This window comes from Empidonax traillii, unplaced genomic scaffold (assembly GCF_003031625.1).
Source record: "Empidonax traillii isolate 1590-97213 ecotype Southwest subspecies unplaced genomic scaffold, ASM303162v1 scaffold1968:size45908, whole genome shotgun sequence".
Taxonomy (NCBI): Eukaryota; Metazoa; Chordata; class Aves; order Passeriformes; family Tyrannidae; genus Empidonax; species Empidonax traillii.
The window spans coordinates 5185-20954 of NW_020957161.1; the positions used below are offsets into that span (position 1 = coordinate 5185).

The 15770-nt window shown below is 51.8% G+C and overlaps 1 protein-coding gene across 1 annotated transcript; it reads right to left on the reverse strand.

Annotated features, from left to right (window-relative positions):
- Positions 1–1578: 1578 nt before the first annotated feature.
- On the reverse strand, positions 1579–15097 carry LOC114071341 (voltage-dependent T-type calcium channel subunit alpha-1H-like; the record flags this gene model as incomplete). The annotated part of the gene is made up of 6 exons (XM_027909157.1): positions 14980–15097; positions 13679–13774; positions 12396–12507; positions 10552–10685; positions 6302–6399; positions 1579–1738 (listed from the first exon to the last, which is right to left on the reverse strand). Coding segments are annotated over exons 2-6 (515 nt in total), but the record flags the coding sequence as incomplete, so codon positions are not given.
- Positions 15098–15770: the final 673 nt, after the last annotated feature.

Sequence of the window (15770 nt, forward strand, 5' to 3'; positions counted from 1 at the left end):
AACTGCCTGCTTAATATCTGCACTTAGCCAACGTTTCCCCCTGTGGTTCGTTTTAAAAGCTCCACTTTGCAGGAAAAAAAAAAAAATCACGCAGCGTTTAAAAACCCGGGCAGAGAGACGGGAGGGGCTGGCCCCGGGGCTAATTACGGCTCTGCACTCCTCGGGCTCCAAGCACTGCACCAGCCCACCCAAGCAGAGCTTTAACCCCACAATCTGGGCTTTTAAGTGACGGCTCAGGGATCACTCTGAGCCTGGAGGGTCTTGGTGACCAGCAAAGAGAGTTTGGAGCATCGAGGTGTTGGAGTAGAAATGCACACTCAGGGCTGGCTCGCTGATTTTCTGCCTTTCAGCGCCTCTGATGGGATGAAAAAGTGCCCCCCCCCAAAAGAGCTGATCTGCAGGGCAGGGAAAAGCCTGGAGAGCTGAGAACCACAGGACTGAGCAGTGAGAGGCAGGAGCAGGACCTGGGGTAGAGCTCAGGGATAATCTCTGCTTGTCTTGCAGACAATACTGAGTTGTAGACAGCAGATGATTACTCACAAGATGTAATTACAGGCTCCATCTTCTCTTACAGAGTTAGAGCTGCCCTAAATAGCTGGTCTCAGGCATTTCCTCACCTCTGAGCCACTGACATCCTCAGACAGGAGCACTCCAAAGGCTTTTCCCAGGCAGAGCTCCCCGTCCTGGCAGAGCTGGAAGGCTGCACTGAGTTTTCCTCTTTTCGTTGTGCTGATGGGTTTGAAGGGGTCCTGACACCCCTGAGGGGGCAGGGGCAGAACAGCCCAGGCTCAGTGTCCTGCTGAGGGAGCAGCAAGAGCCGGGGTGTCCCATGGCATGGGATGGGCCAGGAGCCATCCTGGTGCCAGCAGCACCACCCTGAACAGGATAAAGAGCCACGGGCTGAGCTTAACTAGAGCTGCTGGGCCATGGGCAGGGGGTGGGTGGGGGGCCCAGGTGAGGCTCACCAGGGCAGTGATGAGCTCCCTCACACCTGGCAGGGATGTTGGTCCACAAAACTGCCGAGTCTGGAAGAACCAAAACTCAAGTTTGCTTCGTTACTGTTGGACTTGACGACCTTGGAGGCCTTTGCCAACCTCAATGATTCCATAATTCCATCAAAAAGAGCAGGTGCTGCCCACCCCTCATGCCTGTCCCACACTGAGAGCCCTGTACAAATGCTTTTGATGCCTCTCACATCAAGCTTCTTATCTGAATAGACCCACAGGGACTTATCTGTGTGTTCCAGCAGCATCTCCCACCTCCCAACCCCCTGCTCAGTGACCCCCCAGACCTGAACCACTTGGGAGAAGTGGCAATCCCAGGAGAGCTGTAATCCCTTTGCCTGATCTAAACCCTTAAATTCCCAGAGTCAGGGCTCTCAGCTTCCTCAGGCAGAGATAATCCAAACCACCACCACCCCCCTCGTCCTTCAGGTGCAGCTCCAAACCCTCAGTAAGTGGATTTTTTTTGCCGGACAAAAAAAGTTCCTGCTTGGACCTGCTGGATTTCTCTCCAGCTGGAGAGAGAAAGGAAGGGGAAAAAAAAAAAAGGGGGAAGAGTTTCTTTTGCTGTACTCACATTGCAAAATTCCTGTCTAGGAAACACCTGTTCCTCAGCAGCCCCGCCCAGAGCTGGACACCCACAATCCCAAAGATGAAGAAGACAAAGAAGCACAAGAGGAGGACGTTGCCTAACATAGGCAGAGTATCCAACAGCAGGGTGACCAGGATTCTCATACCTGTGGGCAGAAGGAAAAAAAATGGATTAGGAGAGCCCTTAATGGGGAAAAAAAAAAAAAATCACCTTTCCCAGCTCGGTTGTGCATCCTGGGGAGAAAAAAATGGGATGCTGGTATTTTTTTCCCTAAACCTCAAGGCTGAAAAGGGAAGGTAAGGAGGGCAAAAGGCACAGCAGGAAATGGGAACAAACAGCACACCTCCAAAGGGTGGGGTTTGCAGATGTTTCACTGGCACTCAACCACACACAGACAGGGGCAAAGCTTCCAGACAGCTTTTCCTGGGGAAACACCCCCAGGAACCATCAGCCTCTGGAGAAACTGTCAAAATATGTATTTATAAACATATCAAACATCTCTCATGAGTCACACAAGTTGTTCCCTAAGCAACACAGAGCCTGGTGTGGGAGGATCACAGGGCCTCTGATGTGGACAAGTCCTCTCCCGTGGAGTTCCTCCTCTTCCTCCTCTCCTTGCTGGCCACAGGACTGGAAAACTGGGAAAATTCTGACTTTTTTGAGGGTGGAAAGCAGGGTGTAAGTGTTTCTTCCCCCAAGGAAAGCTCTTCTCCCTTTCCCTCCTCCTGTGCAGGCTGTGGGGGACCTTCCCACACCTCTTCATGAACCTTTGGTCTCCCCCAGCACCTCTGCTGCCAGGGAAATGCTGATTTCCAGGCGAGACAGTCCACCTTGAACATTCCAGCTCGAGGAATGAGTCAACCCTGCAGAGCCCCAGCAAACCCTGGCATCTTCCAGCACTGGCTGGGCAAGGAGGCAGGGATGGGGTTGGCACCTGGGGGGCTGCCCTTGGCTCACTCATCAGGGCAACTTCACACTCAAGGATAAGGCAGGAATAAAAAAGGGAATAACGACTCACAGCTCAGCAGTCCCACTGAGGTTAAAGGAGCCTCTGAGACAGCCACCAGCCATTAATGAACAGAGCAAGAAACAAAGGAAATGCTAAAAAAAAAAAAAAAAAGCTGAGCTGAGCCTCGGGATCCCGGCGCTCCACAGGGAGCAGGGCTCGAGTTCACGGCCCAGGAAATCAGTGTGGCTGCTGCTGGGAGATTTTATCCCCCTGAAATTCCCCTCTGCAAACACCTTTTCCTGCCTGCCTTCATGGGGCCTTTTCTCCCCTCCCTATTCCCTGGCCAGGATGCCGCTCTCCATCAGCCATCCCATGGGAACGGAGAGTGGCTTTGACACGCAGATCCCTATCAGGTTCCACCTCGGCTTCTCCCAGGCTGTGCCCCGTGCCTCTCCTGCAGATTCCATGGTGCTGGGTGGTGGGATGGGGAGGAGAGATGAACCCCTCCATGCCAGCCCTTCCCAGGGCAGGGCTGGCAGGAGCTGGGATCCCATCCCGCCGCTTCATCCCGCTCCTGGCCGGCGGAAATCCAAGGCAGCCAAGAGGGGCCGGAGCTGCCACCACCCTGTCAGCACAGCCTGGACCAGCCTGGCCAAGAAGTCTGTGTTGAGAAATAATTAGGTGTGAGTAATGACCCCTGCACCCAGGGCAGGAGCCTCCCAAGGTCTCCCGTGCCCAGCTGTGCCTTGGCTCTGGCACAGCTTCCCGCAGCTGGCACCGGCAGCGGATGCCTCTCCGGAGGAGCCGCGGTCCTGGCGCCCAGCCCTGTGCCAGCCACCCTCCAAACCCCGTCCCCCTGCTGCCCTGGTGCCAGTGCCACCCTGCAGGGAAGGGATGTGGCAAATTCCACCCCACGGAACCGCAGGGAACAGCACGGAGCACAGGGAGACCCAGAGGTGGAGGCAAAGGGGGGGAAAGAATTGAATTCCTGGTGTTTATTCCCAACTTCTGTTGTCATCGAAGCCCCCCCCAAGGAGCACATCCCACAGCACAGCCCTGCAGGCTTTCCTTGCCAATCTATCTTTGGAAAAGCAGAAAAGACTCACTGAATTCCCTCTGGAAAGACAATGCTGGGCTTTTCTTTCTCTGCCCTCCTCCCCCAACTCTCAGTAATATCCTCGCTCTTTTTTTTTTATCCAAAAATGGTTAAAATTCATCTCCCTGTGCCAGACAACTTTTTTTTCTGCTCAGCTACTTTTGGTATTTGGGGTTGTTTCGTGGCACCATTCTCAGGATTGAATCCATCTGTTCCTTATCTGCTCAGGGGGCTCTCAGGGAATGTCAAGTGTGCCATGGGAAAAGAGCACGGGCATCAGGCTGAAACAAGGCTCAGGATTCCTTTCCATTCCCATTCCATGCGATGCCTGGCTGAAACCACATCGTAGAAAAATAAAAATAAAGCACTGAAGTGGATTTGAAAAAAAAAATCCTCAGTGACCACTGCTAAAAAAAAAAAAAATCCCAAACTACAGCCCCTGCCAAAGATATAAATTGCAGGAATTCTATTTTTCCAGTCATTTCCAAGGAATAATTTCTAATAGAGATGATGTTTTTATTGGCTGAGGTTCTTCTTTCTTTTCTTACCAAACAGAATCGAAACAATATAATCTTGTGGGTGACTTTATTGTGCCTGGAAGCACAAGAGCTAAGAGTGCTTGGCTGCATCCCAGGAATCTCAGGGATAAATCTCCAGGGGAGTTCTCCAGGGTCCCTGCTTCCCTGGGTGGTGACTGACCACCAGCCTCATCTCTCCTGACCCAGCTGGAATTGGTTGTGCACTTTGTCTGTCCCTGAGCCAAAACTGCTGTTCCTGGTGCTGGGAATGCCATGGAAGGTAATTCCTTGACTAAGCTGGAGCATCCTCATGGAGGAAAGAGTAAAAGTGTAACATTTTTATTACCAGAAACAGCAAAAACGCAATAAAATAGAGGATGTCACCACCCATTCCAAGCAGACCCAGGATTGTATCAGCCTGGAACTAAAATTCCCAGCGTTCAGAGTGGATGGAGTTGGTGGCTCTTAAACAAGGGAAGGCTGTGATGATCTGCCCTCCAGGAACAGAGATATTTCCAAGAACACTAATCCTGCCCTGGCACTGGTTCAGGACACTGGTGGTGGTGCGAGCCCAGCCCAGCTGCTCCTCAAACCAGGCAACTCCTCCCCAAACCTGGGCTGAGCTCACTGGATTCAATCTCAGGGAATATTAATAAAAAAACTGAGTATTTTCTATCTCCTGTCCTTTGCAAAAAATACAAAAGTCCCACGGGAAATGCAGCAGAAACAGCCTGAAAGGCTCATTTCAAAACCTCACAGTCAGAGTCCTAAGGGAGAAAAATCACAAGCTGGCCACAGATCCGAATTTCATCTGAACCTGGAGGCATTTGGATGAATAGGCATGCAAATCCTCCCATTCCCATGCTGAATCCCAGCTTGACACTCCCACTGCTCCATGGGAGAGCCAGGAAGGGTTTCATGGATTTAGAGAACTTCAGAGGGCGCCTGATCCCAGCCCCAGCCTGGAACCCCCGAGCCGAGCACGTGCCGGGTCCCGCTGCTCCAGCCCAGCCCAGCCACCAAATCCCAGCGGGAAAACTTGGGCTGAGCTTTGGGGCAGCTCTGCCACCCCGGGGACAAAACCTCCCCAGGCAAAAACAACAGCTCCAGAGGGGGTTTCCTGGTCCCTTACAGCCTCTTTTTGTCTTGTTTTGAACTGATGATGTCACGGCCGATGTTGAGCTGATTTCCCAACCTCCCCCCCCCAAAAAAAAAAAAAAAATCCTGTAGAATTGGGAGTTCAGAGAGAAACTTCAAAGACTCCTGTGAGTAAACATCCATCTGTTCCCTCACATGTTCCTCTGAGGCACTGGAACCGAAACCCTTCTGGGGGAGGTTGTTTTGCTGTCCCTGGAAGTGCCGACACGACGGGCAATTAATCCAGGCAGGATGTGGGGCTGTGCCATTCAGAAGCGCTTCCAAAAAGAACAGGAAATGCAGGAAATGTCCTTTTTTTTTTTTTTTTTTTTGCAAGGGACCTCTATGATTTCCATACAATCCTGCTGCATTCTGATTGGAGTGGGATTTGGCTGCCAGCTGATGGAAGCTCCATGAAATGAGCACCTCGCAAAGGGGCTGCTCAGCAGTGGCCGATTCCGGCAGGAAATTATTTCAACTTGTTGGGTCGTCTTTCAAATTGGATTTAGAAGACAAGCAGCTGAAGCCACTTGAAAATGGATTTAGGGGCCACTTGAACTTCCTATCGTGGATGAACCCAATTTTGTTCTACATGACAGCAAATTTTAGCAGCAAACGGAGGCTAATCCTGAACACAAAGCCATGGAGAGACCTCAAATCGCTGAGCAGGGAAAATGAACCCACCAGGGCAAGAAGATCCTCCTTAGAACTGACCTCTCCCTTTTCTTTATAGGAACTTTATTTAGTTTACACAAGGAGCAGGGAGTTATTTGCCTCAGAGAAGTCACGGAAATGCTGGAGGACAGCCACAAAAATTTGGGCTCCGGCGATAAAATCTTATTCCCTTTGCCCTTTGCTAACGCTAATAATGAGAAAAATTGACCTCTGAAAATGAAAATCAACGAATTTGGTCTCAGCAGCAGGAGAGCAGGGTACTAATGGAAGGCTCAGCCCACGCAGAGCCAGCTGGGGTGGCCTGGCAGCGGTGCCAGGGGAGGTGGCACTCACTTGGGACCCTGTTGATGGCTCGCAGGGGCCGCAGGACGCGGACGGTGCGGATCGCCGACAGGCTGACGTTGTGTCCGTCCAGGGAATACTCCATCATGCTGTGGGGAGAGAGCAGAGCAGTCAGGATCAGGGCCTGCTGGGAATGGGGCTGCCTGGAGTTCTTGCTGCCTCCAAGTACCTCCAAGGCAATGCCATGTTCCTGATACATCCCCCCTACCAGCACCCCAGAGGATTTACCCACCAGCTTATCCCCCCCACCAAGACAAGACCTGAACATCCAAGCTGACAAACAACGTTGGAGTAGTTTGATTTCCATTTGATTATTAGGGGAACATTTTCTTTTTCATGCTTCATCTCCATCCCCCATAAACATTTCTCTTCCAGGCTGGGAAGGGCGTTAAATGAAGTCGGTTTTCTTGCTCTTTTATAGCAATGAGTGGCAAATGTGCGTAGTGTTGTTTTTTTAATGGGGTTATGGCTAGTTAGCATGGCTGTAATTACAATTTATGAGTCTGACTACGGGGAAACACTTGTAAATATGTCACAAATCTCTCACCACGCCTGTTCAAATAACAGAGCAGCATCAAAAGCAACCCTGTGAGTGAGCTGTTGGATCCCGTGGAGAAAGAGCTTTTGTTTTGGTTTTTTTAAATAAACAAACAGACAGGGAAGGACAGAGGCAAATAGGAGCTGAGCTGCTGCAACCAGGCCCTTCAGAAGCTGCAGATTTTCCACAGAAGCCTCCTGCAGCCAGGACAGACCAAAATCCTTAGGTGCCCTCAGAAAGCAACAGCTGAGTGGATTTTGGGCACCAGCAGAGGAGGTTTTGGTGTGGGGCCAGCTCATCACTGCCCATGTGCCCATGCTCTGCGCTGCTGGAGCCTTGCACTCTGTACTTGAAGCCTTGCCCTGCTCCACACTGATTAATTAGGAGTATCTGGATGTTCTGATGTTTGCTTCTCTGCTTGGCTTTGTCCTGGAGCTGTTTGGTATTACACTGAGGTGACTTCGCCCCCTTCTCCCCACCTTGCTCTGCAGAGACTCCGGTGATTTTGAGCTGTTTTCAGGGATAACCTTCCAGAGATATTTTTTTCTTCTTTCCTGGAGTAGTTAGCGAGTCTTTATAAATCCAACCCACCTTGTGTGTAGGAACTGAGCCAAATCTGATGGGCAGGACCCGCTGAGGACATGGGCTGAGGGCTGGGCTTGGCGATCTTGAATAATTCTTGAAGTTATTCTTAAAGCTTCCAAACTCAGCACGGCACAAAACCAGGCTCTAAATCTGCCCTGTGTTTGTGAAGCTGGAGCAGAGCACTGGGAATCAGCCCAGTGCCCCACGAAGGACCACACAGTGGGAAAACCATCGGAAATGCCCACCCACACCTGCATGGAGGGGTTTGGGGCCAGCACCATGGGGCTTGCTCACAACAGACCTTGCAGGGATAAGACCAAGTGTGGTTTAAAGCCCTCAAAATGAGCAGTGCCAGGGCCTGGATCTGTTCACTGACCTGGCCCCAGTGCAGCACACTCTCAGTTTATCAGGTGCAGCTGATACAGCCTGTGAGCTGCTACAGCATGGGGAAGGGGCAGGAGATGCTCCAGAGAGCCCATCCCAAATTAGCATGTCAAAGGGCCAGCTCCTGGATTCCTCACTTTAACTTGGCTCTTAGAGCTTCAGGGGAGCTGATAAAAGATGAATAACCCAGGATTTGCCCCAGGAAACAGACTTTCTGAATCTTTGGAGTTCCATGATATTCCATTTAGACTCAGGGGAGTCTATACTGCCCACCGAAGCCGGCCTGAAACACTTGATGGATTCCATGCTGGACTTCCTACAAGCAGAGAAAATATTTGAAACCTTCATGAAAAGGTCAAAGGTTTCCTTGTCAAGGCCAAGCTTGGGGTCCTGGTCTCAGATCACACCATACCTTGGAAAAACCCACCGGAAACCTGCTGGAGCTGGAAAATTCAGACTGACTGGCACTTGGTAGGTGATTCCCTACAGCCTCTGGGCACCGAAAAACAGGAGGCACGGGCTGTCTCCTGCCATCAGCAGCTCCCAACCCTTCAGCTGTCGAGTTCAAAGATGTCCAAAGCACATCCTGGGAGCCTGCAACGTCTCCAGGGACTGGATGCACAAGAAACCTCTCTGGTTTCAGCTCCCTGTGAACAACATTCCTGACGCTGAGGAAACGCTTTCAACTTGGCTGCTGGACAGACGGAGCCGCTTCGAGCTCCCCTCGGCTTGAAATCTTCCAGGGCTCGTTTCTCAGGCGAGGAAAACATGAAAGGGCTTTCGGAGCTGGAACAAACTTCAGACACAAGCTGTTGCTAGAGGCAGGAGAGATGTTTATTTTGTAGTTTCCCTGCTTACCCTCCGCTCCCTTTGGTGTGTCGCTGGTGAGGCAAATCAGCTCCTTTGAGGAGATGGAACGGGACAAACAAAGCAGGGCAGCTCTGCCTCTCACTTGTTTCCCTTCTTGTCAGAAAAAGCCTCGTCAGAACTCCAGCACATCCATCTGCTCGCTGGAAAAAGCGGCTCTTGTTATTCCAGCAGCGTGTTCCCTGCTAAAACCACCTCCAGTTTTAGGGGCAGACACTGGGTCGAAGGGTGTTGGTGGGAGGGGTGAACCCCAGGCACTGCACAGCTCCTCCTTGTCCTGCACCAGTGTTGCCAGCCAGCTCAGCTCCCAGTCCAGCCTCTCCTTTGACAGACGGGAAATAATATCCAAAAATACAAGATAACCAAAGTCATCTGGAGATGACCCAGGACTGGCCAGAGAAGGGGTTTTTCCTCTGAGTAATGCCAGAGCAGCAGCAGGGCTTCCCTGTGGGGTCTCCCGGTGCTTCTGCTGCTTTCATCCTTCTGGAACTCATTCCAGCCGTGGAGGGTGGGGAAAAGCCCTAGAAAACCACCCAAGTGATTCACTTTCCCCCTCATCCCGGGTGCTAGGAGAGCAAAGCTCTCTCTCTCTGGTGCCAACCCTGCCTCTGTGCCATCCTCCTGGTGTTGGGGTGACCTGTGTGATGATCTGCTCGCCCCCTCAGGCGCAGTCCACGCGTGTCCAGGGTGGGGAAGCACCGTTGGTTTTGCCCCTGAATTCTCCCATCTCCCACAGCCTTGCTCTGCCCTCCCCACTTAAACAGCAGCTTAAACACCGCAGCAGCTTTGGCAGGAAAAAATAATTAACTGGTTCTCCTGCTGTCCCTGATGTTCCTTCCTGGGCTGGAACCACACAGGGGTTCAAAGGAAGAGCTCATCTTTTATTCAAGCTGCTCAGGCCGTTCCTAATTGTATTCCAGACAAATAACACGGAGCAAAACAAAACTCCATTAGTGCACTGGAAGATGGTACATCACTAATGGAAGGGGAAAAAATGCCCCAACATATTACAAGAATGTTCTAATTAACCCCAGGCTGGTCATTATAAACCCAGGAATTCAGAACTAAGGCAGTAATTAAAGGATTATATCCCTTCTCAGGGGCTGCTAAGCAGGTAACAGAGCCCAGGGTTTCTAAACCCATTTATTTATTTATTGGGAAAAAAGTTTTAGGCTTGCCAAGCTTTTAGTCCACTCAGTTATTCCCTGTGGGTGTGAGGGAACTGGTGTCAAAAGCAACAGGATCTTCCTTGTATCTGTTTGTTAACACATCCTGCACAAACAAGCAGCTGTGGGAGATGGTATTCACTGTAAATCAAGAGGAGTTTACAGGAGGCGTTTGCCTGCGCTTGTAATTTGGGTTAAATTCTGGCCAGCTCCTTCCACTGGGATTTCAACTTCCTGAAGCAGGTTTTTGGGTTCAGTTCTCCTCGTTTGGCCAACTTCTGCCTCGCTCTAAGGGTGTCCCAGCAGGAGCAGTGACAAAGGACCTCTAAGGGTGTCCCAGCAGGAGCAGGGCTGAGCTGCCCCGTGCTTTTTCCACCCCTTCAGGAGACACCAGGTAATGCTGAGCACTGGGACACTGTGGCCATCACAAGGGCCAGATCAGCAGGTTCTTGATTTGGCAGAGGTGAAACGTGCTACAAGAACCCAACAGCTTTGCCTGATACTCATAACCCACCCCAAAAACGGGCGTGGTTACGAGGTGGGGTACGGAAAATAAGAGTGATCAGACTTTGCCTTGGCTTGAGCCTTCACGAAACACGACGAAAACCAGCCAGGCCAACCTGCAGTTTTGGCTTTTTGGGGTTTTCCTGCTTTCAGCATGAAAAGCAAAACGCTGAGGTTTTTTTTTTTTTTTTACTGACCCTGCCATCACGATGAAGAAGTCCAGGCGGTTCCACGTGTCTCCAAGGTAACACTTCTGCCCGAAGATCCCCAGGGCCACCATCTTGATGACCATCTCCACCGCAAAGAAAGCGAAAATGAAGTCGTCAAAAGCCTGGAGACAAAAAAAAAAACGGGACAAAGAGGGTTACAGTCAGTTCTGCTGTAACTCAGGGACGGCAGAGACCCCGCTGCTCCCACCAGGCGGACCCTGGGACAGGCTGCCAGGTGAAGCACTGCCACCAAAGTGCCACCTCCCAGCTCCAAAATAAATCCTGCTGTGCCTGGTGGGTGGTGGCAACCCCTGGGTGTAGCTCCCGGGTCAGTGCAGTGCCTGGGAAGTGTCAGCAGCTCTTATTTATCTACTGATAAATGTACATGGACATCACAGCCCCTGTGCTCTGGAGCCAGGCTGGGAGAGCTGGGGGGTTCAACTGGAGAAGAGAAGGCTCCAGGGAGACCTGAGAGCCCCTTGCAGGGCCTAAAGGGGCTCCAGGAGAGCTGGAGAGGGACTGCTGGCTTTATCAACCAACCTTTTCCTTAACAAACTCCCCAGAAGTTTTGCTCCATATTTCAGTTCATTTAATAACTGGCATCCAAACGCCTCCATAAAGAAGTTCAGGCTTTTCCACCCCATGTTCAGACTTCCACTCCCTCCTGCAAGCTGGGACAAGGGGAGGGATGATGGTGGTTTTACTCACAACCCTTTTCTGCCTGAAAATCTGTCAGGAAGTTTCCATGGCCAGGCTGGACAGGGCTTGGAGCAACCTGGGATGGTGGAAGGGATCTCTGCCCATGGCAGGGGGTTGGAAGGGGATCTTTAAAGTCCCTTTCCAACCCAACCCATTCTCGGATTCTCTGAAGGGCCTCACTGGCTGGAACACTCAAAGGGAAGCAAAGCATCAGATCCGTGGGGGACTCAAAGGAACCGAGCTGGTTCCACCAGCACACGGCAATCCCTGCCCGGGCTGATGTCACGCTTTGGGAACACGGGGGGGCTGGTTCCCAGCCTGAGGAATGAGTTGCTGCAGGGAGCCCAGTGCCAAGGTGCAGCCCACACAGCAGATGCCGCCGGGATGAGCTTCCAAAGCCAGTCCTGCGGGCGTGTGGCAGCGAGGACACTGCCGGGAGAGGGAGGGGACACGGGCGCGGTGTTGGGGATGGCCGATGGGGCTGGGATGCATCTCCCAAAGGTCACTAACACCAGGACCTGGCACTGCTGTACTTCAGCTGGGGGGCCCTGCTATGCAGCAGAGCAGGCACAGGCTCATCCCAGGCTTTGTTGTTCCTAAATTTGGGGATGAAGTGGCAAAGTCGCCGGTGCCACCAGGCACAGGCCAGACTGCACAAATCCAAGGGATGGAACTGATGGACTGCAAGGGGGGGATTCCCCGTGGAACTGGCCACAGAATCCCAGAATAGGTTGGGTTTGAAGGCACTTTAAAGCTCATCTCGTTCCACCCACCTCCCACTACCCCAGGTTGCTCCAAGCCCCGTCCAACCTGGCCTTGGACACTTCCAGGGATGGGGCAGCCATGAATTTTGTAATTAAATAGTGTTTAACAACCCCAGTGGGAGCTGGCTGCCCACTTTTGAGCCCCCCTTCCCTTATTAGGTGTGCAGTGAAAGGATCTTGCTGGATCAAGTCCCATTCAGCCTCTGGGTCTCACCCGAGGCCAGGGCAGCAGGTTTCCCTGCATGAGGAAGTGTGGCTTATTGGAAAAACCATCCAATAGCTGGACCTTGGGGAAAAAGGGACAAGATAGGGGTCTACCCTGCTCCCCTGCACCCCTCCCAGGCACACAGGGCAGGGTGGGCTCCTCACCTCCAGGATGGTGCAGCGCTCCGACTGGCACTCCACGTCCTCGCAGGGCTGGAACATGCCCAGGGTGACGCAGTTCAGCAGGATCACCAGCATGCTGACGTGCTCAAACCACCTGGGAGCAGGGTTAAGGACAGCACAAGGCTTTGGGAGGGGGGGAGGCTGAGGCAAAGAACGCACCGAAAACCCTCCTCCCGTCACAAACCCTTCTCCCGGCTCATCTCCCACCTCCAGATCTCCCAGTCTGAGCAGTGGATCACCCCAAACGGCCTCCAGCATGAAACCTTTTCCCTGTTAAGGCAAAGAGAGCAAACAAAGGCACCACAACCACCAGGACCCAGCCTGTACCCAGTTCCTTGCTCCAGGATGTAAACCAGGACCCACCAGCCCTCAGCTAACAGTAATAGCATCCAAGTAGTAAGTGGTGATTTGCAGGAGTGTGAAATAGCCCCAGAGCTGCTTGTTCCTTCTGCTGGGAGGACTAATAAAAATCATTAAAAAAAAAAAGATTTGGGTGGACTGAATAGGAGTTTCACAAATTGAGCATGAATGAGGGAACTGTTTTAGGAAAATAATTGGAAACATCTGGGCATGAATAAACCTTTTTGCTTCCAAACACACACACACCTATGTGAGAGAGAAGGGCACAGACATTGTCTTATTCCTGAGAAGAGCAATTCTGCTTTGGAAACCTCAACAACAAAAAAACCCTCCGTGTTTATCCCTGCTGCTTTTAGAATTATTTTGTCAGTTCAGCACAAGATTTATTGCAGCATAAGATTAAGTGCAGGGCTGCAGATCAAACTACTTTTGCACCCACTACTATTTATCCAGGTGAGAAGGAAAAAGAGAAATCACCAGGGTCAGGTCTTGCAGCTTCCCTAAAACCTGATCCCACTCCAAATCTTGTTTGAGAGAGGGCTTCAGTTTGAAAAGCCAGAGCTGGGAACACCTTGCTGGGAACCAAACATGCCAGGCTTGAAAACCCACTTGTCTAAAAGGGAAATGCATGAAATCAGATAAAGAAATGAAATAACCCCCCTGGTCAGTGGAGCAGGAGAAGCTCCTGCCCACAGCCCCAAGGACTTGTGCCCCTCTGAAATACCAACCTTGGTTTAATTTCTCCCTCCCTTAAATGACTCTTCCCTCAGTTTTGACATCTTCAGGGGCTGGTTGGATCCCCTTCCCTCTTGCCTAACTCAAAGCTGAGTGACAATCCTGCCCCACAGAGGACACAGCCCAAATCAGACCCAAACAAAGCCCAACCATGGCCACATCCTACTCACAATATTTGCATTGTCTGATGGGATCCATGTGAAACTCCCTAGAAACAGGGCTCCTGTGCTATTCCCAGGGCTCCAGTATCGTTCCCAGAGAACCTGCAATTGCATTCATTTCACTTATTATACTTGTAGATGTGTTTTGTTTGGGGTTTTTTTTCCTTTAAAGTAATCAAAGTAAGAGCATGTGGATTTTGAACTGCTAATGAGCTACCCCAGACCTTTGTTCAGGTGCTCTGCTCATCAGATCTCAAACAACTTTATCCTTTTAGTCTTCTAAATGATCTAATTGTGCTTTTTACGGTGAAACCATCACCTGCACGAGGAGAACTGTCACTGGAGTCCAAACCAGAGCCCTGATTCCTTAAAGACAGGCAGAGCCACTCATTTAACACCAAATTTTTGGTGTCTTTGAGGGTGGCAGAAGAGTTTGATTTTTCCACGAGAAAAAGAAAGGCTGGGCCATCGTGGTCACGGATGTTTAGAGGCTGCCAGTGTTGTCAGCAGGGTCAGGCACAGCCACGGGGTGGGAAAAGAGACAAAAGCAAACTCGGGGTGGAAAAAAGACAAAAGCAAACTTGGGCTGCCTTTGAAGGAAAGGTCGAAAAGGTGGAAGGAAACCCACTGAAAGGAACAGTTTTGCTTTGGCTGGAGAACAGACTGGAGAAGGAAGCCCCTGCTCAGGGGTTCAGTGTTCCTGGGGATGCTCCTGTCCTGTCATTCCCAATCCCTTCCCGAGGGGATGTGCTGGAGGGGTCTGAACTGAGATGTCCCAGCTTGCTCAGCCCCTCCAACCCACCTTCTCCTCTTGCACCTCTTTGGCTCCCCCAAAGGCTTTAAGCCCCTGCCCTATTTATTTTCCCATCAGATTAATGACAGTGAAATCCCTAATTGGAAAGCGGGATTACCCCGATGGGACTAATCCTCCCTCCCGCCTGCACTCCCACAGCCAAGGGGATTTCAGTTCACTGCCCCTTCCTCACCCCAAAAGCTGGGACTGAACCCCTGGCTGGCAGCTTTTCCAGAGCCCCCTCAAAGCCACCCACAGCCCCCAAAGCAGGGCAGCAGGAGGTGATGCTGCCTGGCAGGGTGGGATTCTGGTTCCCAGCAGAGCCTTGGCCAGCCTGGCATGTCCATCATGGAAGAAAAGCCCCATTCTTGTTTAATATGAAAACACCCAGAGGAGAGAACAGAAGAAAAGGTGATAGAAGTTGGAGAGCAGCTCAACACCAGCACAAACCGCAAGGACGTGGCTGGAGACAGAAGTGCCCCAGCACAGCAGCCCTGTGGATGTTCCCACACAGCTTGTCCAGGTGTTTCACAACCAGGAGGTCCGGGAAGGTGAGGGATGGTCCCACCAAGCTCAGCCCCACGGGCCATCAGCAGCCCTGGCTCGTGTGCCGCTGGCACCGGGATCCTCCCGGTCCTCCCTCCCCGGCGGATCCGTGGAAACCGTGACTGTGCAAAACCGGGAATTTGGGAGGAGTCACCATGGCAACTGCTGCTCTGGAGGCCACGAAAGCACCGCCCAGTTTACCAGCAGCGACTTCCCAAAACTCGCTTCCAAGGGGGAAAGACGCGACAGGGAGACCCGGACGAAGCGCTGGAGGCAGAGGGGACTGCAGAGGGTCGGCTTCACTTTGCTCCCTCCGGCACAAATTCCAGGGAAGCGACATCTCCAGAGTAACTGGGCCCAGCTCCAGTTCCCCAGATGCCCTTTGGGAAGGAGTTGGGGAAGAGCAGAGCCCCGAGAGGTTTTCCCGGCTCGTGTTGGGGTCAGCACCGGCCCTCAGACTGAAATTTAATCCTGAGTTTAACCCAGTGGCAGCACAGAAACCAGGCTCTGCCCCAAAATGCAATGACTGATGCTGATGCTCAGTCCTGAGGCTGATGCTCTTCATCATTTCCCCATCATTTCACCATTTCCACTGGGTTTTACTGAAATCACCTCAAGGCAAAGACCAGTGGCTTGAAGATGAAGAGCTCTGGGCTGCCAGAAGATGCCTCAGCACGGGCAAGACCTTTCCTTTCCCCCGCTGTGCCAGTTTATCTTGTGAGGCCTTGATTTGGTTTAAGAAGAGAGATGGGAATTCAAGGG